Source organism: Corapipo altera, unplaced genomic scaffold, assembly GCF_003945725.1.
Source record: "Corapipo altera isolate COAL_440 unplaced genomic scaffold, ASM394572v1 67, whole genome shotgun sequence".
In the NCBI taxonomy this organism is placed as follows: Eukaryota; Metazoa; Chordata; class Aves; order Passeriformes; family Pipridae; genus Corapipo; species Corapipo altera.
This window is the reverse complement of record NW_020884906.1, coordinates 6170920-6197559: the sequence shown is the minus strand read 5'-3', so window position 1 is coordinate 6197559 and position 26640 is coordinate 6170920. Positions and strand designations below refer to the sequence as shown.

At 46.7% G+C, this 26640-nt stretch overlaps 1 protein-coding gene across 1 annotated transcript in view; it reads right to left on the bottom strand.

Annotated features, from left to right (window-relative positions):
• SETD1B (SET domain containing 1B, histone lysine methyltransferase) overlaps positions 1-26639 on the bottom strand; it is a gene marked incomplete at its 5' end in the record, with an annotated part of 49434 nt that extends 22795 nt beyond the window's left edge. The window contains 5 exons of the mRNA XM_027652319.1: positions 18160-19341; positions 21993-22105; positions 25227-25497; positions 25994-26092; positions 26508-26639. Of these exons, the coding sequence (XP_027508120.1) occupies positions 18160-19341; positions 21993-22105; positions 25227-25497; positions 25994-26092; positions 26508-26639 (1797 nt within the window). The remainder of the gene's footprint in view (positions 1-18159; positions 19342-21992; positions 22106-25226; positions 25498-25993; positions 26093-26507) is intronic.
• Position 26640: the final 1 nt, after the last annotated feature.

The following is a 26640-nucleotide window of genomic DNA, read 5'->3' as shown; positions in this document are numbered from 1 at the left end:
CCTGTTTCTGAGGTCATCTGGTACAATGCCACCAGAAAACCTCCTTCAGCCCACTGAGAGAAAAGCCATTTCCAGCCAAATTAATTTGTGCTGCCATCTTTGCTTTGCCTTAATTAAATTAAGAGTTAGCAAAACAGGTATTTAATTATACACATGACACATTTTTCCAAAGGTGTTTTAATGATGCAAATTTGTTGGGAGAGATTCATGTCAGCGTAACTGGTTATAAATGGCCTCATTCACTGTTCACCCAAAATGCTAATTGCCACCTTTAACACCAGCACAGCGTGCAGAGCCTCCTGAATTAAATGAGGGAACATCCTGGGATGCCACTCCTGGATCAGCCTGCACAGTGACAGGGTAGAGCCACTGCATGCAGGGTATTGATCTCACCTCAGAGCAATACCCATTTTTCAAGCAAATGTTCACACCTGCAGAAAGAAGAAACTACATCCTAATATTTGCATGCGTACCTTCACTGTACACACTGTTCAGTACCTTTCCTACAGGCAGAGGAACTTCACATGCTTCCATTTCCTTTTAAAAGACCATCTGATAGAGAATTTACCCAGAATTTCAGAACACATTTTGAATACCATCAGCTTACAGCCAATTTTGCTTAAAAATTCTGCTGTGTACCAAGTTACTTATATTTGAGGTAGGGTAGCAACTACTCTGACACTGCCTGGCTGAGCTGTGGTGCACCAAAATAATGAAATGCAGGATCAATGGTATTCAGCACAATACAAGGGCATTAGCTTTAATGTTTTTCAATAAAGCCAGAACTAAAATCAAAAGTGACTCTTAGACAAAAAGTTTTCATAACCTGGTTAAACACCCATCACTTGGTTTTGGATTGAGTTCATCTAAGGGTTGAAACAATTTACAAGTGATCAAGTCTAACTCTGTATTCTTACAAAAAAAGCAAGGGAAAAAAAGCCTCCAGAGAAAACAACTGACCAAAGAGGGTCATGCACCAAGTCACTAACAGAGTCAAGAACAGACTCCAGGTCCCTCCAAATTCCTATTCCCCAGATCCAGCAGTCTCCCCACACTGGGCTCGCACCAAGCTCCTCATGGCCCGTGCTCTGCATTTGACAAGGGAAATGGCACTACTGCCTTGATTTCTGGGTGAAAGTAACCCAGTAACACACAGCTCTCCCTTCCCAGACTCCTTACAGAGAACGAGGCATTTCAAACCTGACACATTTCTTATGCCACCAACCAGAACAAAAAGGAAGCCTGAGGACATCAACCACCCACCCCCAACTCTTCCTCAAAGACACAATTTCAATTAAAAACTCCTTCAAAAAACTACAAGCTCATTCAAGATTGGCCCAAAGAATCTCACCATTCACTCTGATAACAGAGCAAATACCTCTTGCTGCCCAAAACCTACAAGCCCAGTGAGGGCTTCAGAGGGTGTTGCTTTGTTCATTTTTAATCTGCTTTTAGCTTGCAGGCTCCATGTGTTCTTGGCAAAGCCTGTGAAGAGGAGCTGTGGCTCCGAGCTGCCCTCCTGGCTTGCTGGGAGAGCAGCACAGGGCAGGATGACGCGGCAGAGGGACCTGCTGAGCACTCACACGGCAGAGGGACCTGCTGAGCGCTCACACCTCGCGGTGCCAGGCGGGAACGAGGCACCCTCGTTTACAATGGGCACAAGTGATTTTACTTTGCCAACCATAATTACAGCTCTGCCTCTGAAGGGACAACGCAAGGGCGGTGCTTTGCTGGGGTTGCAGAGGTGGAGGACAGGAGGGCAGAGCCACTCTGAGGAGGTTTGCCAGCAGTTCAGCTACAGCAGCAACAAAAGCACAGAGCAATCTGCTGCCTGCACGGTCCTGGGTGAGCTCCAAACCTGCTCAGGTGACTGTGCTGTCACCAGCACCCATGGGGGCTTGTGCTGGCCAGCCCACCACCACCACAGCCTGGACTGACACTGGAGTTGGGTCACTGCCTCCTCCCCCTTGGTTAGTCAGGTCTTTCCACCTCCTCTGGGCAGCTGAGAGAGCTCCCATCCTCCTGCTGCTGTCAGAGCCCTCAATGGCAACCACAGCAGCTTTTAATTGGGACAAGACAGCTCTCAGATGTGTTTGCACTATAATAAAATGCCCAGCTCAGTAAAAGGCAAATGGAAAAATTTACATATTACAAATCAGTGATTATAAATATCTCCAGCAACATGTATTTCTGTCTGCAGAACAGAAGACTGCAAGGTTTTTATATAGTCACGTATTTATACAGTGCTTTGTAAATTAACTCACAGGCAAAGGCTGCAAACACACAGATCAGAGCGATGGACTCAACACAGTGTCCCACAAAAAGGGGCACCACAAAGGCTGCAATGGAGCAGGGATTTCTCACAGGACATTACTTGGGTGTTTTGGTCTCTCTACTACCAATTGCAAAAGAACCTCTCTCTACTTGAAAAAAAGAATTCATGCTCCCTACCATGACAATGTCCCACCTGACACACACGCAGTCTTGGCTCAGGTTGTGTTTTGGTCTGGTACTTACTTGCAGCACTTCTGTGGCACAGACAATTCTCTCCACACCTACAGGGCTGCCCAACGAGTAAAACGAGTGACAATAATACCCAAGTGTTCACTGTAAACAAACAGCACTGTAAACACCAGCCCAGCTTACGCCACTTACTTTTCCTTCTAATGCCAAGAGGGAACTCTTGAGTCAACACCTCAAACCACAGGACAGCGGGAGAATCCCCCACAAGTCTCTGTCAGTCCCAGAAAAGGGGGACAGGAGTCAGGAAATCCCACCAAGATTCTGTGTTTGTGTCTCACAATGTGCTGCCTCGGGTGCTGGTCCCTAATTAGACCGTCCTGCACGTGGAGAGATGCCACAAGTTGGGATTTGGAAGGATGCAAGGAAGGAGCTCAACTGGGCTTTCAGTGTACAGCAGGAAGGGCTCTTGAGAGGGGGAAGTATGTGGGACTAATGCTTACAAAGAGAAAAGGTCTCCTCACTCACTTCCAGTACTTCCCAACACCAGGAACAGAAGTAAATTGACTTGTGTTTTAAGGACAGCAGGAGAGCTGGAAGGCTGCCCAACAGTCCATGCCATCATCAGAAAATCTAGTGAATTAAGATGACAAAATGAGCTAAAATGACTCCTGCAGGATGGGCAGGAGTGTCAAACACAGCATCCCACACTCAGGCAAATCCATACCTCCAGCTTCCTGCAGGCCTTCATGTGCATTGAGTAGCTGAGATGGGTCTTGACACTTCAAGGACCTGTTTCCGACTCCAGAGGGGATTCCTCTGTCTCCTCACAGGACAGTGCAATAACATTAATGTCTCCAAGGAAAGGAACGGGGCAGTAGCTTAAATCAGTATTTCTGATCTAAGGCCCCTGACATGACCCAGGGCATGAAATGATCCACACCAACAAAACATGAAAAACAGGAGAAAATTAATGCAATGATTGAACAGGAGGCGTTCAGGCTGTTTTCACTTGACTGTACAGAGAAGCTCCAGTGGCTGTAGGAAACAATGTGTGGATTCTTCCTTCCAGAAGGTGAAATGGATTCTGGAGTAAGAAACACCCACTTAGGCAGCCTCTAGGCATTTCCATGAGGCTAAGAACTTCTCTCACTTAGCAAACAATCCAGGGAATGACAGACAACTCCTGGTGAAGCAAAGAGGACAGGGATGGGAAACCCATGCAGTGTGCTCTGAGATAACCAGATCTTCACTGATCCAGAAACAAAACCACTTGAGAAATGTGATCAAAGACTCATGTGTGAGAAGACCCAACCACCATTCAGTACTTTCAAAAATCCATTCTCTTGGCAACACAGCACCATAGTTCAGTTTTCAACATGAATTCCTAGGACAGCAATCCTCTGAGCCAGGAACTAAGCCAGTGGGAGAACAACTGCCAGATCTGCCTCAGCAGAAAGCCTGAAGAGATGAACTGGCAAAGAAGGCAATAACTCACTGAGGGGATTGCCCTGTTTGTTAGCAAGTGCGCTGCCTTCCACAAAAGGGATGGTTTAATTCAGGAAAGGGGAAGGAAGCTCTGAACTGCAAACTTCATGGCATATGACGTGGTTACACTGTTCCTGTGGGCAAGGTCACCAAAGAAGGGATATTTGGAGAAGCCAGACGTTGCCCCTGGGCTTCCCATGCACAAGAGATGCTCTCTGGTGTCTGCATGGACAGGCCAACACAACACATTTGGGTCCACACTCAAATGGAAACTTCCAGACCCCCGGATTGCTCAGATCTGAGACAAGACCAACGTGAAGATACAATTGGGCAAATCACAAAATACAGTGAGAGTACGAGTGGGGAGTCAGCGGCCCCCAGCCCGAGCTCAGGGATGCCTGGGCAGCCCGTGTGTGCCCCGATGTGAGGCTGGACAGTCGCCCCTCCTGCATTATGTGAACAAATCCGAACTGGCAGGGCGAATGTGTGCCAATTCAGGGGCTGCGTCATGTGGCCACTGTGTTTTTCATCACATATGAAACACCCTAAAATTGGATTTACCATCTCATGGAACCATGGCCTTTTCCCTCAAGTCTTAAGTAGATCTTATTAAGGGGGAAAAAAAAGGTTTCTTTATGGGGGGGGGAGGAGGAGGTAGGGAAAAGGAAGGAGGAAAAGAGGGGGGTGTTAACATTGGGGAGCCATGTAACAAGGAAGGCTCTTTCCACAGCGATGGTTGTTCTAGTGTCCCTATTTTATATGGGGGGAAGGGACAGCTGAAGAGCTATTTGCAATCTAACTTCAAAGGCTTCAGTCGGCTGGGAAGCTAAGTCATGCATAAAAGGATGGTAGAGTGGCAAGAAAATACCCCCTACAGATAAATTAGTCAGGGAATGTTCTCTGCTTCTCCCAAAGACTTTCATACAGCCAGACTGGCTTTACTCAGGTAAAGCCCTTTTCAGACACCAGGTTCAGTGATACAGAGTCCTGGGAACAAACCAGCCAAATCCAACAGAGGAACTGAACAGTCTCTCTGGAAAAGAGAAAGGCGTTGGTAAGCATGCAATGGGCTCCCCTGTCATTTTCTGCCACCTCAGCTATTATCCACAGATTTTATTCTAAGGTCTGTCCATACACAAAAGATGAAGAGTTTGAGGCAGCATCTCCTTTACTAAAGATGCAAAGAAAAGCAGACAATTTATGCGAAATCACCCTGTACACAGAGAACTCATTTCCCAAATGATTCTGTAACGCTGTCTCGCTCCCGACGCTGGTGTGCAGAAATGCACCCACATTTCTAAAGAGCAGAAGGTACTTTGCAATCAAAGATAAAGGGAACTGGCAACATTAGATCAGAGTCCACCTATAAGTAAAAAAAACAAAACCCTGCAATAACTGCATGTGCAGAGTACACAGATACCTCACAGTTCAGTGCCAGGCAGGAGTTCAGATGCCACCCCCTGACCTCACCCTCATACTTAAACCTTGGGTCAAATGGAGCCATGAATTCAGATCTTGCTACCAAGAAGATGATAAGAAAGCAGATAAGCTTGGAAAACAGTCTAGCTTCCCAGCTGATAGCAGCCTGTTGAAGAATAGGTTGTACATATACTGTATTTAAACAAGTTCTAATCAGCAGAAGTAGACCAGTTTGACACTCTTCCCCTTTTACATAGTATTACTACACCCCTGAGTATCTGAAATCACGTGGCTATCACAGTTAGGGCAGCATTTTCAGTGCCCTGTTCAGTGCTCTCTGCATTTCAGTGTTAGTATCAACAGTGGTTTCATCTGCAAGACCTGGGTGTCCACTACACAACCTGTGCAATGCTGAGTCTTCTCAAAAGAGAGGGTAGAAATAAAGGAATCGAGGACTTGAAGGACAACAGGTAAAAAAAAAAAAAAAAAAAAAGAGGTTTTGTCAGATCATTCATCAGTATCATCCTGTAACGCTCTCCTGCTCACTGCCATCCGCCCTCAGATCCAGGTGCCATTAGTATATCCCACGGCAGCAGTTCAGTCACCTGCCTTCCTTCTCCAGAGGCATCCCAAATGATGAGCCTGGCTTCTCCTTCCCCTCTCCAAGAGCCTGAGCCACTCTTGCCCTGAATTTGTCAGATGAAGTCCTGATCTCTCCATGTGGCTGGGAAGCAAAGAGACCCAAGTGGTTTTGGCACCTTCAAGAAAACCCAGAAGCCCACAGCTGATGGAGGAATCTCAAAAGAGCCCTTTCCAAACAAGTACAGCTTTACTCTCCAAAAAGTGTGCAACAAGCAAGGGGAAAGAGTTAAAGTCCTGATTTTTATGTGAACCTTTCCTGAGCACTTTCAGTGAGATTTCTTGAGCCCTCCACTGCTGGCCTGGGAGGTCACACAGATTCAGCACTACTCTCCTTCCAGCAGCTCTTTTGTAGCCCAGTACCTGCTATTTGAAAAGAAATAAGGAAGCTTGAAAGAGGGAACATACTGTTAACAAGGTCTATAGGACCTTGTTATCATCCTGACTGCAGTCATGGTGGCTACACAGTATGGTTTCAAATAAGAAAACTTGTGGCTTTCTGTTCTGGAGACAGGCACTGCCATCATCCCAGAGAGGACAATGGGACATCTGCTGTGTTTCTGAAATTCCCAGAAAAACCGCTGCAGAGAAGCCGGTTCAGGCAGTCCACGTGATCTTGAGTGACAAAAAGCATTTACCCACTTTGGATGAGGCCCCCAGTGGAGGTGGTGGAGGTACTCCAGGTCTCTGGGATGCAGCCACCCAGTGAGAAAGGCACAAAACCTTTGTTTAGGGAATGAGGAGCTCAGGTGACACAAACCCTCTCTGGCTGTGGCCAGACTGTCACAGCAGTGACCACAAACGATGACTGGCACCCTAATGAGCTTAGCAGGCTCCTCATTTTCTGAGCATTACAACACAAGCCTAACAAGTCCTTCCCAGCAAAGCACTGTGGATGCATTAAACTCCAGCTACACCACAGGAGACACTTCACTCCGAGGAGCCTATTTCCAGCAGCTGAGAAGAGAAGTTCTCCCTCAAAAGTAAGGGTGAGGCCAGCAAGAAACAGTTCCCCTTTGGTAACATTTCTCTTCTCTCTGGAGGCATCTTGAATTTTTCACTGCTTTATTTCCTGCTTAGATTTTCCCTCTCTTGCTGTACTCACATTTAACTAAGTGCAGTCAGAGGGGAGACAATCAGGCACACCAGCTGAGGAATGTAACATATTAATTAACACATTAAAAATCTTCCTTTTTCTAAGATGAAGCCTAGAGCAATATCCAGCCAGAAATACCTTCAAGTTGTCCCTGTCCAAAACCTGCTCAGTGAGGGAAACACAAGTTTTTCCCCATACCACTCCTCTCAGGTGATGGAAACATAACCCTTGTGGCTGCCAACTGCTGACTGATCCCTTAACAAAAATAATCTCCGTGCAGTAGATGACATTTCTCATGGCCTTTTAGAAGATATCAAACTTTTACTATTAAACTATCCCCACTATATGCAAAACAAATCATGCAACCACAACTGTTCTAAAGCACCAGAGTGGAAATACCCCCCAGCTGGGCTGCATTCCCACTGCCATTTGTGCAGGCATAAAATATGCAAAGAAGAGAGGAGAGGTAAAGTATGCCCATTTCCCCACCTGTGCCCTAATTAGCAAGCAGGAGGTTTAAACAAACACATGGAAACACTGTGCACCTCAAACAAAACTGAGCTGTGCACCTCACTGCCACAGGACACTGCAGGCTCACAAGCGCAGATGGGTTGAAAAATGGATTAAATGTTTGTGGAAGACAGGTCCACCATCAACTACTGAACAAGATCACTGTTCATCTGCTGGTCATGAGCAGATGAGGGACCTCAGGGGAGCATCACCACACACAGCCTGGCTCTGAGAGGGCTTGTGATGACACCCACTGCCCTGACCTCCCACTGAAGGACTCCCAGTAACCCAGACGAAATAACCCCCAACACAGACAACCAAGGAAAGATAAAGATGTGCCTTTTCCTTGCTAACTCATGAGTTAGTCCAAAGTCTCTCCTGTTCTCTCTTGCAGCAGAGCTGTAATCAAGCTCTCCCACAGGTGACTGCTCAAGTGAAAGGATTGGGCAGAGCCTGTTAGCAGCAGCCAGTGACAGGTGATCCATGTTCTGCTCCTCAGACCCACCACTCCAGCCCTCAGGCTCTTTCAGGCCTCCTCCTCACATTGGTGACACTTATTCTACTCACTTCCTTAATAGCTGATTTAAAGAGCTTTGTTAAAATGCTGGCAATGAGCACAAAGCCCTGCAGAAGCACAGGGCAGTACAGCATCTCTACAGCCCATACCTGAGCAGACACATCTAAACTCCTCTCAATCCCACAAGTCTCACTTGTAATTTTTAGAGCAGCTTTCCCATTAGATTGGTTCCCTAGTTTGAAGTTACATATGAAGTCTCGAAAAGGCAGGTTACTCATTTAAAGAGTTATGTGAAATAGTTGTGAGAAAGGCACAAAACCAGCCAAACACAGCTCTGTGCATGCATTCCATGCCCTGCTCACTGATCCAGGTGACCAGCTGGAAGGCACGGGTATCTTTTTATTTTTTAAGCAGTTGTGCAGGAACAGCTGGCTTGGTGGTTTGCAGCTAATAGTTTATTACTTAGGACAGTTTAGTCTCAGCACCTTTTGAAGCACCAGAGCTGCACAGTGGAAATTACAGCACAAAGCATCATCAATACATCTCACTGGACGTGATTCTAAGGTTGTGCCTCACTAGAACAACTGCACTGTCCAATGCTCTTGATTCCAGAGCTCAGTTAAAACAGTAAAAGCACTGCAAAGCCTGGGTCATAACCAGAGTCCAACGTTCGTCCTTCTTACAATTCCATTTGTACATTGAGCCCCAAATTCACTTAAAATAAAATCCAGTCCTCACATAAGCTCCATCCCAACTCAAAGTCAGACTCCTTCAGAGCTGCCCTTCTGAGTTTTGGATTTTTTTTCTTTTAATGCATGGTACCATCTAAAGCTCCACTTGGACATTGAAAGCAGTTCCACATAAACCCTTTCAGAGCAAGAACAGAAGGCATGTGGAAGCTTTACCTACTGTTCAGTGATTGACCCCAAAACCCATGTTCCTCACATCACAGTGCAAACCCATGTTCCTCATGTTCTCTTGTCTGCCTCCCCCTCTCCGAGACCCCACAGCGATACACAACCAGAGGAGCTGGGCTGCAAAAGCCACCCAGGGTCCCCCCAAAGGACTGTGCCCCCAAATCCACTTCTCTGCCTGCAGCACGTGTGCCCCAGCAATGAGCCAAGACAAAGTCATGCAACAAGACTTCCTCAAGCTGAAGCCTGAGCCTCCAACCCAGCAGGGATCACAGCTTACTTCTGGTGCCTCGCAGCCAGGCTGGGTGCTCCCGGCACAACGCCAGCTCCCAGGGAATCTAAAAGCAGTTCCAGCATCAGGACACCATCCTCCAAGAATGGCTCTGCAAGGGCCAGGCTGCCCCTTGCCACCAAACCCACACCACCTACCTGCCTCTCACTGGCCTGGAACACCCCTCAGGATTGCAAAACCATCTGCTGTTAAAACTTTTCTGAGGTTATTTGGGAGGTACATCCCACCTGACACTGTATTACCAAGCAATAAATTTGTTGAGATTCCCTTGTCAAAATGCATCCTTCCTGCACATCTCCAAGGCATCCATTCCACCAGTAGACTGGCCTTTATGCTTTATTGTAATTTGAATAATTTCATGCAGTACGAAGGATTTTCACATTTTCCAAGTATTTTTTTTTTCCCTGACAATAGCAAAATGCTTGTAGCACCATGATAACAGTTGCTCACATTTATCTGCATCCTTCAAAGACAATATGTCAATTATCTGCACTGGAAACTCTCGGCCACATCTGCCGACCAAAATGCCACGTTTGGCAACTGCTTAGCAACAAGGGCTGGATTGGGAAACGGTCCCCAGAGCCATGTGCCAACATCACACCAGCTCCTGCTTCCACCAAACAACTGTTATCACCTGAAATGGATATAGTTTGTTTTGCCTGGGATACACAAGGCACCAGAAATAACAAGCTCCTTTGGGAACAGGGAAACCTGGAAAAAAGCTGCCTACTTCAGCAATCCCTCCCCAGGCTCCAAAGGGAATGTCTCCCTGGTGTGTGCAACATGTGTTAATCCTGCACTGCTGGAGGAGGACACACCATTTGGACACAGCACAAAACTCTACCTGCTCACTGCAAAACACAGATCTTTTGGAAAAAAAAAATGGATGTAAGACAGCAACTCCCACTCCACATCACCCACAAAAGCAGCAGATATCCAGTCCCTTGATCAGGCCAGCAAAAAGCCCAGGAAAAACAAAACCCCATCCTTTCTTCACCATCCTTAGCCCTCTTCTTCCCAAGGCTCCGTGCCATTGCACTCATTGACACAGGGAATCTGGGCAGTGGCGAGCCTGAGGACATCCCACCTTGAATGGTTGAAGGTGCAAGCAAGGAGGAAAGACAGGAAGGACTGGGGAGACTATCTTTGCTTCTCCTCTTCCTCCCCTCCTCACCATCTCAGAGCCTTTTTCCTAACTATGTCCCTGACTTACTGCCTGATATGGAGAGAGAAAGAGATTGGGCAAAGCACAGGTGAGCTGGTCAAAGGTGTGTGATAATTGCACCTGGTAAACAGTTGTCAACTCCCCACAAACACAGACTCCAAACACTCCAAACAGTCCGGAGCAGCCAGCGACTCCAAACGCCGCTGAAAAGCGACGAAGTCGAAACACCCAAGTTCTGACGAGGGAAAACTGGAAGTTGAGCCCCAGCTCTCTGACCCTTTTGCAACCAACCCTCCCAACCAAAGAACTGCTGCCAGCCCCGTGCTGGAGCAGTTTCAGTTCCCCCCGGGCCGTGCTGCGCAGGCTCACGGTGCCCTCTGTGCACAGGGCGATTGCTGGAGCCCAAGCCACCAACAACTTCCTTTACTCAAACTGCTCCTGAAGCAACACTTTTGCAACAGCCCGAGGAGCAAACTTATTCCACCTACTGCAACCTGGAGAGAAATGAGAAACCCCAATTTGCTGTCTTGCTATTTTATGTATTTATATATCTTGACCTCACAAGGCCTGTCTGCACCACTGGAAAAGTGTGGTGGCAGATACTGACTTTATTTCAGTGCTATGCAAATAAAAAAAAAACATTTTAAAATACTTTTTTTTCCCTTTACCATCTCTTTTTTGGTTTTGGTCGTTTTTTAAATACTTTGTTTTTAAGAGTAAAAAATCTGAGCAATCTTTCATGCCCATGATGAATGGGCATTTCCAAAAGCAAGCATTGCAAATTTCACAATAAATCCTGAGACAGCAGTAACACGTCTGGGTCAAAGGAGCCCTCGTGGGCAGGTACGTGATGTGCAGAGTTAACGAACTCACGAGTTTCATGTTGAGTTTTGCCCCATCTTCAGTAGGTACAAACAAGTACCCCAAACTGAAAATTAAAATTAATAGAAGGGGGGATGGCAAAGTCACGGGACTCAAAATCGGTGCAGTACGGAAAAAACATTCTACTGATGAACTGCATCTATTTAGAGGACTCCAGGAAAGGCACCAGCCAGCAGAAATTTGAATAAGCACTCGTCTGCTCAGTGCTCTGTGTCAGACACAGACACATATAGAACACAGCGGCTGCTCCGGCTTCTTCAAAACCAGACCCAGAAATTAGTGCTGTTCTGGCGGCTGCCAGCACAATATGGTAACAGCAATTATCTTCTCAATATTTCTACTGATTACCTAACACACTGGCGCATTTTCTCAGTGTCACTGCATGTTGCAACACACGTCGCCATCCAGCAACTTGTCTGCATTCCCTTGGTCACTTTTCACGACCATCAGATGAGAAACACAACTGGAATGATAATGGGTTGGAGAAACTGTGAGGAAAATGTGTCACTTCAATGTGAGGCTTCACAGCCTGCATTTATGACATCTGAACATTCAATACCCTCACTGCTAAAACCTGAGTGCTGGAAAGAATAGGAAGAACTCTGCGAGCAGCAAAAGGAAGATGCCAAGGGTTCTCTAACTGTGGATGGTGTGTAGAGCTCAGATTTGCAGATATTATTGCACCCTCAGTTATATGCTATGGTTAAACAGTGTAATTTGGATCTCAGTTTCCAGTGCAGCAGAGCATCTACAGATTACACAAATGCAAACCAAGCAGTGCTCTGCCTATTAACAAGCAATTCAAGTGTACACAGCCAGCCCACCAGGAACTGAAAACTTACAGAAAGTCACCGGTGGCAAAACAGAACGAACTGAGGTAGTGGTGAGAGCATTGTCAGCAACAGTGATTTATAAAAAGGAATGGCAATGTCATTTCTATCAGGTATGCAAAATGCAAAAGCCTCAAAGCCTTGGCCTGGTGTGAGAGTAAAAGAACCACTCAGCCTCCCAACCACAGCCCGCTTTCTATTTTTCAGTTACACTCCAGAGCATTTCACCATTTTCAGCTCTGTTATCAACAAGAGACATGTTCTCTCACTCTACCAAAGTTGTTAAGTATCCAAAAAAAACCAAACCAAAAACAGCCAAATATTTTTCCGTTCAGGTTTTCCCCCCTCCCAACAAGCAGACATGTATGAGTGGGTGTATCACTAGGAACACCAGAGGAATCCTATGCAATCCCGTTCTGAAAAAGTGACTTTAAAACTACTTCTCCCTCAACTGAACACATTTTGCTGGTCAAGCCCTCTGCTCTGCTAACCACTCTGCAAGCACTCCAAGAATCGAATCTGAGCCAAATTCAAAAAGTCAAAAGTGAAACAAGTTAGCAAACACAACAGACTTCTCTACTTTCTACAAATTTTTGCAGGAGCAGCAGGCTGTCCTGTGGTAAATGAACCACTGTACAAGGAAGCAGTCCCTGCCTGGGGTCTTCCAGTATCAGCTCTGAAAAAAAAGGTAAGATAACAACACCTTGCACTTCCACTGCTTTGGGAGCCTGGATGTCCTTACCTTGGCCAGGTTATATGGGAACCGACCCTCAGCCTCAAGCAACCCAGAAGGACACAGGGCTGCAATCCTGCCCCATTCTGTTCCCTCCTCTGGACACAGGGGTTGAACAGATCTCTGAGCTCTCAAAGGGGCCAGTGTCAGTGTAGTGTCACATTTAAATCACCTTTTGAGGGATTTGTGTGCCATCTTTCTTTTCTGAACAAGCTTAAACTCTGCAAGATCCCCTGAAGTCCCCGTGGCTTCTTGCTGCTGCTGTGCAGTGGGTCAGGAAGGGCAGAGCTGAACCCACAGCTTAAGCAGTCCACTCTCATTTTAATTTCACAGGTTGAGCATGGCTGGTGTAATTCACATGTAAAACCACAGCAGTCATCCAAATCTCTGCTGCCTGGGCATTGGCTGGCTGCATTGCTGGAAAGTCATGGTCATAACATACACCTATTTTTTGAGTTTCCATTAGGAACCGGTTCTGTCAGGCATGATTGCATTCACAAGAGCTCAGGAGGCAGGAAAATTTGAAAAAGTGTTTATGAGACTGGGCATAAATCACAGCTCTCAGGATTTTCTCCCTTCTTCAATTAAAAAACTACATTGAGAGCAACCATTTGCCACATCTACTCCCCCCATCTCCCTCCAGGAATGATGAATCCCACTCCAGCTGTAAATTGGATCCCAGGTGTACCCATATATATTATACATACATAACAGCTACTTATGGGCATAAGGGCTCTTGCACAGTTACTGTGGAAACGAAGGTATCAAATTTCCTGGCTCTTAAGGCTCTACCTTCACAACCTTAATGTGCATTTACCTTGAATAAATCACTTATGCACCATCCAGCCCAGAAACATCCCTCAGAAGGGTGCGACTGCATTCATCCTTAGGAGGCTCCATGTAACCCATCACCAACGTCCCAGGAACATAGGGCTGCCTCTGACCCACACAATCCATGGGTGAAAGCAGGGTACAGGACAAGAACATCCTTCTGCAGGCACAGACAGATGTGTTCTGCCCAGCTCAGCTCCAATGGGCACAGACCACTCCTGGGGCAACCACTGGAGACACTGCTGGCAGCGAAACCCCCGGCAGCTCCTCTCGCTGCCCGGATGGCACTGGGGTACTGGTTTGTCTCACAAGTGTTCATGGTAACTACAGGTTGAATTTGGCCCTGCAGGAATCATTTACCAGCTACTGAAATACTGCCTGGTCTGGATGGGGACGCAGCAGCAAGGAGCCACACAAGACACGAGGCAGTGTCTTGAGGAGAATGTCATCACATCCTGCTAAGGCTCCGGAGGGACAATGTGACACTTCAACATAAACTTCTTCCAGTTCTGGCCGTGACCACACAAGAACCCAAAGATACTTTTACACCAAGTGCAAATTCAGCCCAGATGTAACCTCAGGGACTTCAGCAGAGCTTCCTGTAGGGCTGAGCCTGACCCACGTCGTCTGTGTGCAAGCCCAGCTCAGAAATTCTCCCTGGGTAACAGTGAGAGGACCCTGCATCTGCACAGCTTGTCACAGGGATGCTGACACTGTCCTGCAAGAGGCACCTCAGCACCCAGCACGGCATTAAAAGTATTCACAACAGCTGGGTGAGACAGGTGGTGACAGTAGTGGTTTTCGGGGTCTCCAGGGCTACTGTGCACTGTGTGACTTTCAGTTCACTCCCCAACCCATTTGCTAAAATTCACAGCAAACAGCAGAACTGCTCTCGCCTCATTCACATTTCAGAATCTTTATTTTTATGATGATCTTTGGCGTTTTTAAGGCACTCCTCCCTCCACAGTAACTCAGTGCTTAGCCAAACTACCAGGAAGACGAGAGACTGCTGATCCCTCAATTAAAAAGTACTTTCATACTTATACATCTTGAAGAATACCATTGTCAGCCATACAGTCTCCCTATTACACGCTGGCCATGCACACAAACTGATACATTCATAAGCTGAAACATGAAAGACATCATCAATATACAACAAAGTGACTCGCTGCAATCCTGCCACCCTCCCCAGCACAAAGGCAGGGCCTCTTCCTGTCACAAGCCAAGCCAAAACAAGACCTGGCTCAGATGGGATGTCAAAACGTCAAACTGTACGTACTTAATCTTTGCACTTCTGAAACAGCCAAGATCCTGTGAAAAGAAATTATTACAATTCTTTCCTTTTTACCTTTTCAAGCACACAGGAAGGTAAGTTTGGACATTGCTACCCTCAAAAATTTCCTGATATCACAATGCAGCTCAACTTTTTTTCTTTCCTTTTTTTTCTTTGCCATCTTCTAGTTTCTTGAAAAAGCCCTCTCTGCCCCGTCTTCCTGGCTGGCAGGTTGTGCTGTTTGGAAATGATCCTTTTCCTCTCCTCACTTCGTACTGCCCACATCCCACTCAGTTCCACACCTCGGCCTTGTCCCTTGGCTAAGCTTAGCAGGACTTTCTCTGCAGACCTTAATCACTGCTCCCAGATTAGTTGGGGTAGGTGTTGCAGACAGATGCACGGCCCTTCCTCTCCCACACCCAAACTCCCTGCCAAACTCTGGCTTAGGAGTATCATACCGGATCTTGAAACCAAACTCCGGGGTCTTGCATGATAAATCAGAGCAATTGCTGGGGCTGGGCTGTACCTCCTTTACTCATGGCAAGTCTGGGGGGGGTAATTTGCCTGATGATTTGACAGCGCTTCACCTACAGAGCAGATGTTACTGTATTAGCAATCGTTGACAAAAATCATGCTTGTTTGATGGGAAACAGGATGAGGTCCTCAGGAAAAACTTCCCTGCAACTCTGCTGGCATCCTTATGAACCCTGAGATTTTCCCAGCTAGAGCACCCGCCCAAAAGAGCTGGCCTGGGGCTGCTCTGACCCCTGAAGAGCCAAATATGAAGAAAATAAGAAGTTCAAACTCTCTGCCCTTTATTGCTTCCTTATGATACTTAATGAGCCCTTACTACACTAATATGTCATTCCTGCTCCACTCCCCAAGCCACACAGTATCTAGAAATATTTGGGTCTGCCTTCCCTCTGTTTTGCTGGAGGATTCTCTGAAGGACTGGAGTTGAATAGTGGTATCACAATAGGCTGAAGCAGGAGGTTCAGCTTTCCAGCCCTTAGACAGACTCAATGCCCCTCTCTAACTCAGTTGGAAAGCTGCAGCTCAAATTTCAGCCTATGTTAAGTCACTGTTCAGCTCTGCTCCTTCAGCAAGAGAGAGGAAAGCCAGCAGAGCCTTTTTCTAAAGCAAAAAAACTGTGGGGGAGAAGGACAGGGGAAGGAAGCAAAAACACATGGAGATTGTTTTTTGTGCATCACAAGGAGCAATGAAAGGCACAGGCAACTTTTCAAACATGCCAGAATAGTTTAGTGTGATTTGTAACCAAGAGGAGGTTTGAATAAACAGCTCAAACATCAAACATCAACTTTTTTGGAGGGGGAGGAGATACTTAGGGCAGCAATGACCCGCATGGAGACCCTGCTATCACCCTTATGACTTCTGCAGAGGATTGACACATTTACATTATTTTGTATCACAGAACCATCGATGTGAACTACTGACACCAGCATCTCATTAAGGAGAAACAAAGACTTAACAAGGGCTTCAACATCAGCATGCTGCTGCCCCACATCACAGCCCACAACATCCCACCCCAGCCAGTCCCCCAACGCCAGTGTCCGCTACAGAAAGTGCCTGACCCCACACACCACCCTGGCATCCCCCCACCTTCCTAAACACACTCAGAATTGGCTGCAACCCACTTGCACGAGAGCAAAGACAGCAAATACAAACCCAGAAAGGCAGGAGATGAGGTATGTCTTCCTCATTGTTTTTCAGGCAAATCAAGAGTATCCCCTCTCACGCCTGCCAGACCAAGCTCAAGGAATCAAAACTCCATTCCTAATTAACACATCATCGGGCCCCACGGGCCAGGGACTTGCCTCCCAAGAGGGGAGCCTGGGCCAGCCCCAATGATGAATGAGAACTCAAGCAGCTGAATTGTTTCAAAGGCTAAACTGGCAACTGCAAGGACAAGAAGGTTTGGAAAGGCCCGCAGAAAAAACAAAATATCCAGCGCGGTCACACTGTTTTCACTGTGCAGCACCGAGGAGACCTGCGCTCTCTTACTGCTGCAGAGCTTTCCCTCCAGTCTCTGCAAAGCCCACAGCTACGAGAGCAGCTCCTCCTCTCCCAAAATGCAGCTGCTTCTCGGGTGAAAACCTCATAACTGCAAACCACTGGAGGGAAATCTATTCTGTCAGCTTAACCCCGGCAAACTTTCATGAGTAAATTAAATTGATCTACCACGCTTGGGACATTTACACGAGACCAGCCCTCTTGACTGCAGCGTTCTTGTACAGCAGGGACAGCAGTTTCATTCCCTTGCATGACCATTATAAACACTGAGGAGAAAGGGCCTGGCATTTGCAAAGATCTGTATTTTGACTGTTCCTTGACACAGCAGAATAGGACCCACATGTCCACTGCAGTGATAGTCACATTTGTTGCAACAGACCTCCCAAACAGACAGGCCATGCAACATAATTCCTCTGTCTGCTGGCACCACTCCACACTGTTCCGCTCTCGCTCTCCCTTCAGCCACAAATGCCCCAGCAGAGGCAGCGAGTTCTGCTCTATTATTGGAAGACTCAGTGGAGCACATCCCCCACAAGTCAACTACCTCCCCCTTCCAACCGAGCAAAGGGAGTATTAAAACCCAGCAACTGTCTCCCGTTTGAACCAGATGGCAGAAATAGCTGGAGAGCTTTCAAACATCCTATACACTCAATACTTCAGTGCAACATGAAAGCCCCGTTAAGCAAGAGTGTGGCTACATACACACCCCTGCTCAGGGACCACAGCAATGGCAGAAAGTGCTCCATTAACTCCTCTAGTGGCTTAAGTGTCTGTCAACACTCAGGACACTCACACAGCATGAGCACTGGCCAAACTTTGGTGGCTTGTGCAGTCCTTGAGCTCTCCTGAAGCTATAAATTGCAGCAGGCTGATATTATAAATACGGAAAGCTGGAGACTGGCAAGTTGATTAAGACCATCACTCTGTGTCACGCCTAACTCATTTCCAGCTGCCTTGAGTAAAAGGAAGAGCCACCAGAAACCTCATGCTCTGACGACACAAAGACGAGCGCAATCCCCTACCCTGTCCAGCTCCAGGGGCAAGCACGGAGCTCTACAGCGCAGCTCCAGCTCACTCACCTCGTCCATTTTTTCTGAAGTTGGAGTCTGGTCACCAGGCACCATCTCCTTAGCCTCCGAGGTCTCAGTTTTGGAGGTCCTGCCCAGTTGATCACTGGGAGTCATGCTGGCCTCCGATGTCCCCCGGGAATTCTGACTCAGAGAAGCTGTCCCAGGGATGGGCTCATCATCATCAGAGTCAGGTAACGGCGTTGGGCTGATGTCCTCCAAGCCCGTGCTGGAAGGGCGTGAGGAAGGCGTCTGCCCCCTGAAACCAGGCTGAGAGTTTGAACCGTACGGTGTGATGGGAGAGAGCTGGGAAGAAGAGGAGGAAATAGGGCTACCTTCCATTCGGATCTCGTTATCCGAGTCATGCTCGTTAAGAAAGGGTAACTTTGTTCTCTGCTCTTTCAAGAGCATCTCAATCCTTGAGTCTAAACTGTTATGCTGCATTTCAGACTCCATGGTGGGGGTGCCAGGGGTCTCGCTCCTCTCTGGAGTCTGAGAGAAGGATGCTGTGCTCGGTTCAGGAACAGAGTTCGAGTCGGGCAAGGGCGGAGGCTCCTCTGGTTTCTCCTTCACTGGGACAAAATCGATGCTAGGGGCAGCACTGCTTTCCACAACCATCTCAGTGGGAGGGGGCGCAGGTCTCCGGTACTCTGTTTCCCTGGAAGTCTGGGGAAACTGCTGCTCGTCGGATTGGGGAAATACAGCTGGTGGTTGGTAGGGAGAGAAGGCAGATTTGTAGCTCGAAGAACTAGAGTGGCTCAGGGGAGGAGTGTGAGAGAACTGAACTGGCTCCTGCTGATGGGATTTGTACGTACTGAACTGATGCTCCGTGCCTCGGAACACACCCGCCGAGTTGTGCACGTAGTGATGTTGATGTCCCGGGCGGCGGTTGTAGGCATCCGTAAATTTTGTTTCGTGTCTCCTGGGTTTGTACCCACTGTCCTGCCCAAAATGGTACACAGGCGTTGTCTGACGGCTGGAATAGGTGGAATCCTGGGAAAACGGCGTCCCTAACCGTGGGGTGTGAGGTGTTCCTTGGGACTGGGGGGTGAATTGGCTGTACGAGTTCGGGGTGTCTTGCCGACAGCTGGAATAGGCTGTGTCGTGGGAGAAGGGCGTGCTGCTGTTTGGGGTAACAGAGGAGCCCGTGGAAGAAAGGTTACTGTCTTTCAGGCGCTTCAGGGAATCCGTCAGCTGTGAAAACGGAACAGAGAAAAGCACCTAAACACACACTTTTACAAAGATATTTGTCTAATCCGTTTGGTTTTCAGAGGAGTTGAGTACCCGAGAGTTCGCACTGATTTCCACGACCAAAAAATAAATAGGTTACAGAGTCCCTGAAAACACAAACCATTATCCATTATTAACAGTTCCCTTTGATTTAAAAGAAAAAGGCAAGCAAAGAGGAACTTGTCTGCAAGAGGAGGAAGAAGAAAGCAGACAGTTTTCCTCATAAGCTACACCCAAGTGCATCAGGTGAACAGCAGACTTGCACACCACTTTTATCTGAAAGAGTTCCAATTTCTATCAACTATGTAAGGCTTGTCTAAATTGCATATAGGAAAGAAAATTTAAAAAGTCTGAGATGTGAGATTACCAATTTATCTTTTTTTGTGAACAAATCAAAACATACAAAGCAGCAAACTGCCAGCCTGCAGCCAAACCTCTGCAGCAGAGCTGCCCCACCACCCTCTCTCCCAAACATTCATCTGTAACAAGGGAGAAGGCTACACATATAAAAGGCACAAAAAGTTCTCAACTGCCAAAAACACCTTTTTAAAGCCCTTCCCGAAGATGAATGCTCAGGCAGAGCACTACTATGGCATTTGAAACTGAAACCCTACAAACCTACAGAGCAGTCAAGTCATTGCTCTGCAACTCACTCCACAGGCACGTTCAGGGGGTTTCTAGGAGCAGCCCTGCTCCAACTCAGACTCTGCTGAGTCATAACAGTGCCACACTAATCATCAGCTCCGGAATCAATTTTCCATAATGCAAAGCAGGAGCTCGGTGAGAATCCCCCTGGTAGCAAGAGAGGCAGGACTGAGCTCCAGCTCCCCAAAATCACATCAGGACAGCAAACTGGTGAGGCTACAGGCTGGCTGCTCCTCACTCAAGCACAGGCAGGTAGAGACACCTGTAAAATGACCTGCTTGGAACATGCCTGCAGCAAACCCAAGCTGAGCCCTCACCTGCCTGCTATGCTCACACACGTGTCACCCACTCAACAGTGTGCACTTGCTCTCGGTGTGACCCCCTAGAGACCACGACCACAGGGACATCAAGAAAGTTTCTTCCTCAACTGTTCTAAAACCCACAGAAAGGAGCAGGAAGCACGTGGCTGGTTCTTGACAACAACCACATCTCTGCACCTTTGGTGTAGACTGTCTTTCAGTGGGGTTTGTACATGACCTAGAGGCAGGGACTGCAGAACTGTCAGGTCTCTGCTGCTCTGCATGAGGGGGAAGGCAATTGTCAGGAGTATTTTACTAAACTACAACAGCAAATAAGTTTGTTGGTGGATTCTAGTGTCAAAAACATGATGCAAAACAGTTGAAGTTACCCACAAAGCAATAATTTTGGTGATAATTGGGAAAAAAAATCAATTCAGGATAATAATATAATACAAAAACACAGCATCTAGAGAAACAATCTGAAAGATAATTACAGCAGGGACTACTTTAGGGGATACCATCAATTTGCTGCTAACCCTGAAAAAGGAGTAAGAACAAATCTGTTTATTTTTATTTGAGATATGGAACCAGCAGAAATGAGCAGCCAGGCCCTGCTCATAGCAGGGCTCCCAGCAAAATCATTACTTGCCTCCCTCCTGCCTTTAAAAGCACCTTGCTGGGAGGTAAGGAAGAACCAACCTCTTCATGATTTTATTAAAAAGATACCGAGATTTTGCCTTGGTGATGTTGGGATGGTTGGTGGGAGGAGAAATTTATTTTTTCAGATCAATGGAATTTCCATGTTCAAGGTATAGCTCTCACCTGTCCTGAGAATGCCTGATCTCAGAATTAATGAAATCATGACATTTTAAGAGCACAGAGAAGTAGAGAAAAGAAATCCCTGCCAAATCTCTTTCAAATTTGATGTCTTAAAGTGGGTTCTTAAGTCACAATGAGGAGCCAAAGTACATTTAGACAAGTCAAAGAGGCTGACAACTTCACACAAACAGGCTTCCCTTCCCCCTCGCCCTCTCATCCCAGTGGGGATTGCAGGGAAGCAGGTAATCGTACAAAGCCATGCAGAGAATTGTGCCCTAAATATCGAGGGACCCCTGGAAGCCCTCAGGAATTCTGCCCACTGCTTTTATTAACAGCTGATTCCAGCAACTAATTAAGATTCTGGAAAATTGATGCCACTATTGAAGCTCAGTCCCCTTCCACCTTTTAGCCTTTAAGCAAGGCTGAAGTCCGTGAGCGCTGAGATTACACACCACAGACACCAGGCCAAATGTAGCACTGTAAATCATTCCCCTGACTTCAAGGGAATAATCTCATCTCAGGGACAGATCTGATCCAGTCCTAACTGCAGGAATTTCTGATGTTAATAGGGCACATTCTGTCGGTTTTGGAGGCATTTTTCACTCAGAAAGACAAAAAGCACTTCACGTGCTATGGAGACACAGATCAGCCACATGCTCTGATTCAGAGGTACATTTGCTATGCCAATTATGAGCAAGTTATATTTAAATGTGAATTAGCAACATCCACTGGAACTATGGCAAGACAGGAAAAAGAAGCTAAATTAAAAGTGTTAAAATGCTAACTTTAATGTTTGGAGTTTTCTAGAAAGTTATTCTTAAAAGAAAAAAATAAAAAGCCAAGCACACCTACCTGGAGAGCTTCATTCCCAGTTGGGGACACGTCCTGTTCGGTGCCTACAGGGAGGGTCTGAGGAGTGTAAAGACCATTAACGAGCAGTTCATAGAATCTCATGCGGGTCTCACCTGCACAGACCACAATGTGAGAGTTGATTAAACAGGAATAACACAATCTTGGTGAAAATACACATTCTTGACACCCACATGACCCTGCTACCGCTCCCAGCCCCCTGCATCCATGCAAGAGAGGAGCAGTTATCACTTCTGAGCTCCCAGGGATCATTTTTAAATAATCTGCTGGGCAAGAGAAGTCAGACACTCCCTTCTCCAGCCAAGACAAGGAGGCTTCTAAATCCTTTTTCCTCTTCTCAGCCTGCTTGGCAGCTCTGCTCCTTACCACGCTCTCTGGAGCGCAGCCGTTTCCCTCCTCTCCAAAGTGCCAAGCAAATAGCTTGCAGATTTGAGAAGTGAAACTCTCACCCAAGGGAGAAGCCTCTGCCAACACCCAGAGCCTCTTCAGAAAGCTCTCCCCACACACCTTGCTCGTAGAAACTGCCTGTTACTAATGCAAACAAGGTGCATTGGAATCCCGAGGACAAAACAGTTAACGCTGCCTTTTCAAAACACACCAATTAATCCTTTCCCCCCCCCATAATTTAAGGAGTACTCAGTAACATCCTTAGAAGAACAAAGCCAGAGAAGCAAACTGTCCCATACAGTGTTACTGACCCTCAGCCTTTTCATTCCCAAAGTCTACAAAGACCCAGTTTCTTAATACTGAATTTTTCGTTACTACAAAAACTTAATCCTACTTATTCTGCAGTCTGTAAGAAATCTGTCATCAGCTTCAAAGGCAACAGAATCAAACCCTGAAACTGTCTGAATTTTGCTCTGAAAGATAAAGAATACACAGAAAAATGGACAGACCCAGCACCTGAGCCCAGAAAATTAATTCAGGCAATATCTCCCCAAAACCAGGACTACTTTCATGCAGAAGTCCTGTAGGATTAAACCTCAAACTCCCTGTGAATCACCCCATAAAATCCAAAAGCAAAGCACCCCTTAGCACAATTCTATGTAGTGAAAGACTTACTTATCTTGAACAAATGCTGCAGATGAGGTTATTTGGGTATCAAGTCTCATTTCACAAAAGTCCTGAGCCATCCTCAACTACATAAACTGTTTTAGCTCAACTGAAGTCATGACAAAATAGATCTTTTCACTGCAAGAGCTTGAAGATATGCTTGAAATATTAACACACACCGCCTACACATAACACAGTGCTGTGCATATAGAAGTGTTAGGCTTATTTTCATTGGTTTTTGAAAAAATATACAGTAATTGTTACAAAGTTTCATAATTCTTTCTGAATCCCCAACATAATGCAGGAAAAGTTACAGTTTCAAAGAGGTTTATGAATGTGAAATGAGTTCTATCTATTTCTCTAAAACAGGCAATTATTAATTGTGTCCAGCCCATAAATGGATAAACTGAGGCAAAGAAGTTGCTCTAAACAAGCCTGTCTTAGATGAGGAGACTGGATTTATTAGTTTCAGATTCCCAGGCCTATGCTCATTCCAGACAGATAAAAATGACACTTTCACTCCTAATATTTATTTTTCTACACTATGAAAACAAAGGTTTTAACCAACCTTTCCTTCTTGAAGAAGAGTGAAATACTAGAAAGAAATGTTAAAACTGATATATATATTTTAAGTATGCCCTAACCTGCTAATGCCTATTTTAGGAATTCCATTTTTACTTGATTCTGACAGATTATAGCACACTGACAGTCCTACTCTTTTAGAATGAAAGAGAAGCAACTGTGTGAAAAAAATACGTTAGAAGCATAAAGCTGGCAAAAAAACCCCCCAGAAATGCAATCTGAAACAGACTTCAGTGTTTTCTCCCAGGAAACAGAAGACTAAACCCCCCTCATTTTCCTGATGTGCTGCAAACTTTCTGGAACAGCTGCCTGGTCAAGACTTGCAGAGTAGTTTATAAATGGAGGAGAACAAGGAGGAAGGTAGTACAATCAGCTTGTTTAAAATTACTCTCATTAAGACATCCACCACTTATGAGCCAGCTTTAGCTTACATTAGTAAATCTGCAGATGGTTAATTTGTTCTTAAATGTGATTTTTACCTTCAAATTTCAAAGCAGGGGAAGGAGTCTGTCTGTAAAAATTAATGATACTAGAATTTCAAAGTATACACATGTAAGGTCAAGCTCACAATAGAAAATATTATACCACTACTGTGATTTTTCTTCTAACAGTGGTCAGTAATGTCAACAAACATCCTGTTCTAGTCTATCACATGTGGCACGCCGACTGCTGTGCTGGTCTTGCACTAAACTGTTGAAACCTTTTAGTACAGAACAAAAATAACAGTATTTTTAAGAAAATGGTGTTAGCAATGTCCTCTTCCCAAGAAGGAGTGCAGCAAGTCAGTTTTAAACTAAAAATGCCACCCTTAGAAGGAAGAAGTACAAGCAGCAACAGATCTACACCTCCTCAGCTTTAGATATTTTATAAAATTCAGGCAGATTTTAGCAAAGTCCTTCCCTAACACACTTGGAGGAGAGAGAACAGACTAAACACAATGCCTTCACACTTCCAGAAACTTTATTGGGCTCCCGAGGGCTCGGGTGTGGGGCTGGGAGCTGGTTACTCCAGGACAGGGAGTTTCTGTCGCTTTAAGAGCCAGTCTCACACTTACACACTCGCACACCCTGACAAGTGCTGCGTGTGCACTCTGCTGCCCCAGCCTCCAGTGTGCTCTAAGTATCAATGAAATGCCAGGCACGCAGAGGACAGCACCCAGCCCTGCTGCCGCTGCCAGAACCCAGAGATTCGGGTCCCAGGATCCACCAGGACTTGCCCAAAAAGCCCAAGTTTGCAAAAGGCGGGTGCCCCGGGGTCCGGCAGCCACGGCAGGTGGCCAAGAGGGGCCAGCCTGGGGCAGGGAGATGGGGGACACGGGAGAGCAGTGAGCGGGGACAGGGACGGGCAGGGGACAGGCAGAATGGCAGCATTTTGCAAATTACAGGGCTGTCTCTTAGCAACAGACAACACATTTGGCTCCACGTGACTCGCCCAGGCCCCAGACACCAGACCCGCTGCCGGCTCCCATCGTATTTTTAATCACCAGGTTCCTGCCCTCTGCAACAGCCTCCGTGGTGGAAGCGGGATGGTCAGGGGCTCTGTAAACCCCAAAACGCGTGAGGCCGGAATGTGCCCCCTCACCTTTCGTATCCAGCTCCACGTGAATGATGTTGCCCATGACAGAGGTGTTGTGAAGGTGCTGGACAGCCTCCCGGGCACCCTTGACAGTGGCAAAGATGACTTTGGCAATGCCCAGGTGCTTCTTGTTCTTGGGGTTGTAGAGAATCTCCACCTCTTCCACTTCGCCGTATTTCTTGCACATGTCGGCCAAAAAGTTTTCGCGGATGTTGTCGTTCAGCTTGGCAAAGGTGACCTGCTTGGGAGGCACTGGCCCCACGTAAAATTCATCAATCTGGAACGGGCACAAGGTGGGGAGCGATACAAACAACCATCATTGTTTAATGAGTGTGGGGGAGGGCCTAAGGATGGCACGGGAGGGAGAGGGTTAAAACATCCTGCAAACTTTAGGGGGGGAAAAAAACGCTTCTGAGGCTCTGGGATGAAGCTCAGAGCTGAGCAGAGGCTCTGCTGCCGCAGCCATTCATTGGAACCGACTCCTTTCTGGGCTACAAAGATATATTTTGAGCAGCACTGTGAGTGGAGAGCCCCCTTCCACCGCCCCCTGCCCAAAAAGCCCCAGCTCCAAAACCTTCAAGTGATCTCGTTAGACAGATGCATTGATTTCTCATTATCCTTATAGAAGAGGATTATTGTTAAACAGTTTGCTAAATAACAGTGTTAACAGGAATATGACTGTCATTTAAATGGTCCATTAAACTATTTGGAACTGAGGCTTCACTACCAGATAAACAAGAATACAGAACTAAAACCAAAATTCAGGGCAGTACCTTGAATTTGGGGACAGACAGCTCCAACTCCTTAGTTTTGGTCCATATTCGCCCTATTCTGGGATCCCTGACACAATCCACAGGAGCGATTCCCGAGTTCTAGGAGGAGGAGGAGGAGGAGAAGAGAAAACACAGAAACAGCAATAATAAGGCTTGAAATTTAAGACACAAATAAAAGAAAAAACAAACCCCAAGGAAGCACGGGCTGTCTCATGGGAAGGGGAAAGCACACACACACACACGTGTCAAATTGCAATACTGCTGGGAAATGCACACAGATTAGAAACACAGGAAAAAGCCGCAGGTTTGGGCTCCTGACAGTTGAATACACAGTGTCAGGTGGCGGTAACTTTGGTGGCTGTGCGTGTCCCCCCAAGACCCCCCTCCCACACACGGCGGGGATTACCACGACCCGGAGGGACCCCCAACCCCCAAAACGCCGGTAACACGGAGGCGGGGGGGGGGCGGGGGGAGACACAACACAGTGAGGGAAACCCGGGAGCCCCCCACTCACAGGCATGCTGAAATGTTGCCCATCGTAACGGTAGAGTTTGTGCTGTCCTTTTTTCAGAGCCGGGTCAATAATCAACTTGTAACTTCTCCAATGGTGATTTCTTTTCTCGACAGAAGTGCTGGCTTGCGTGCTG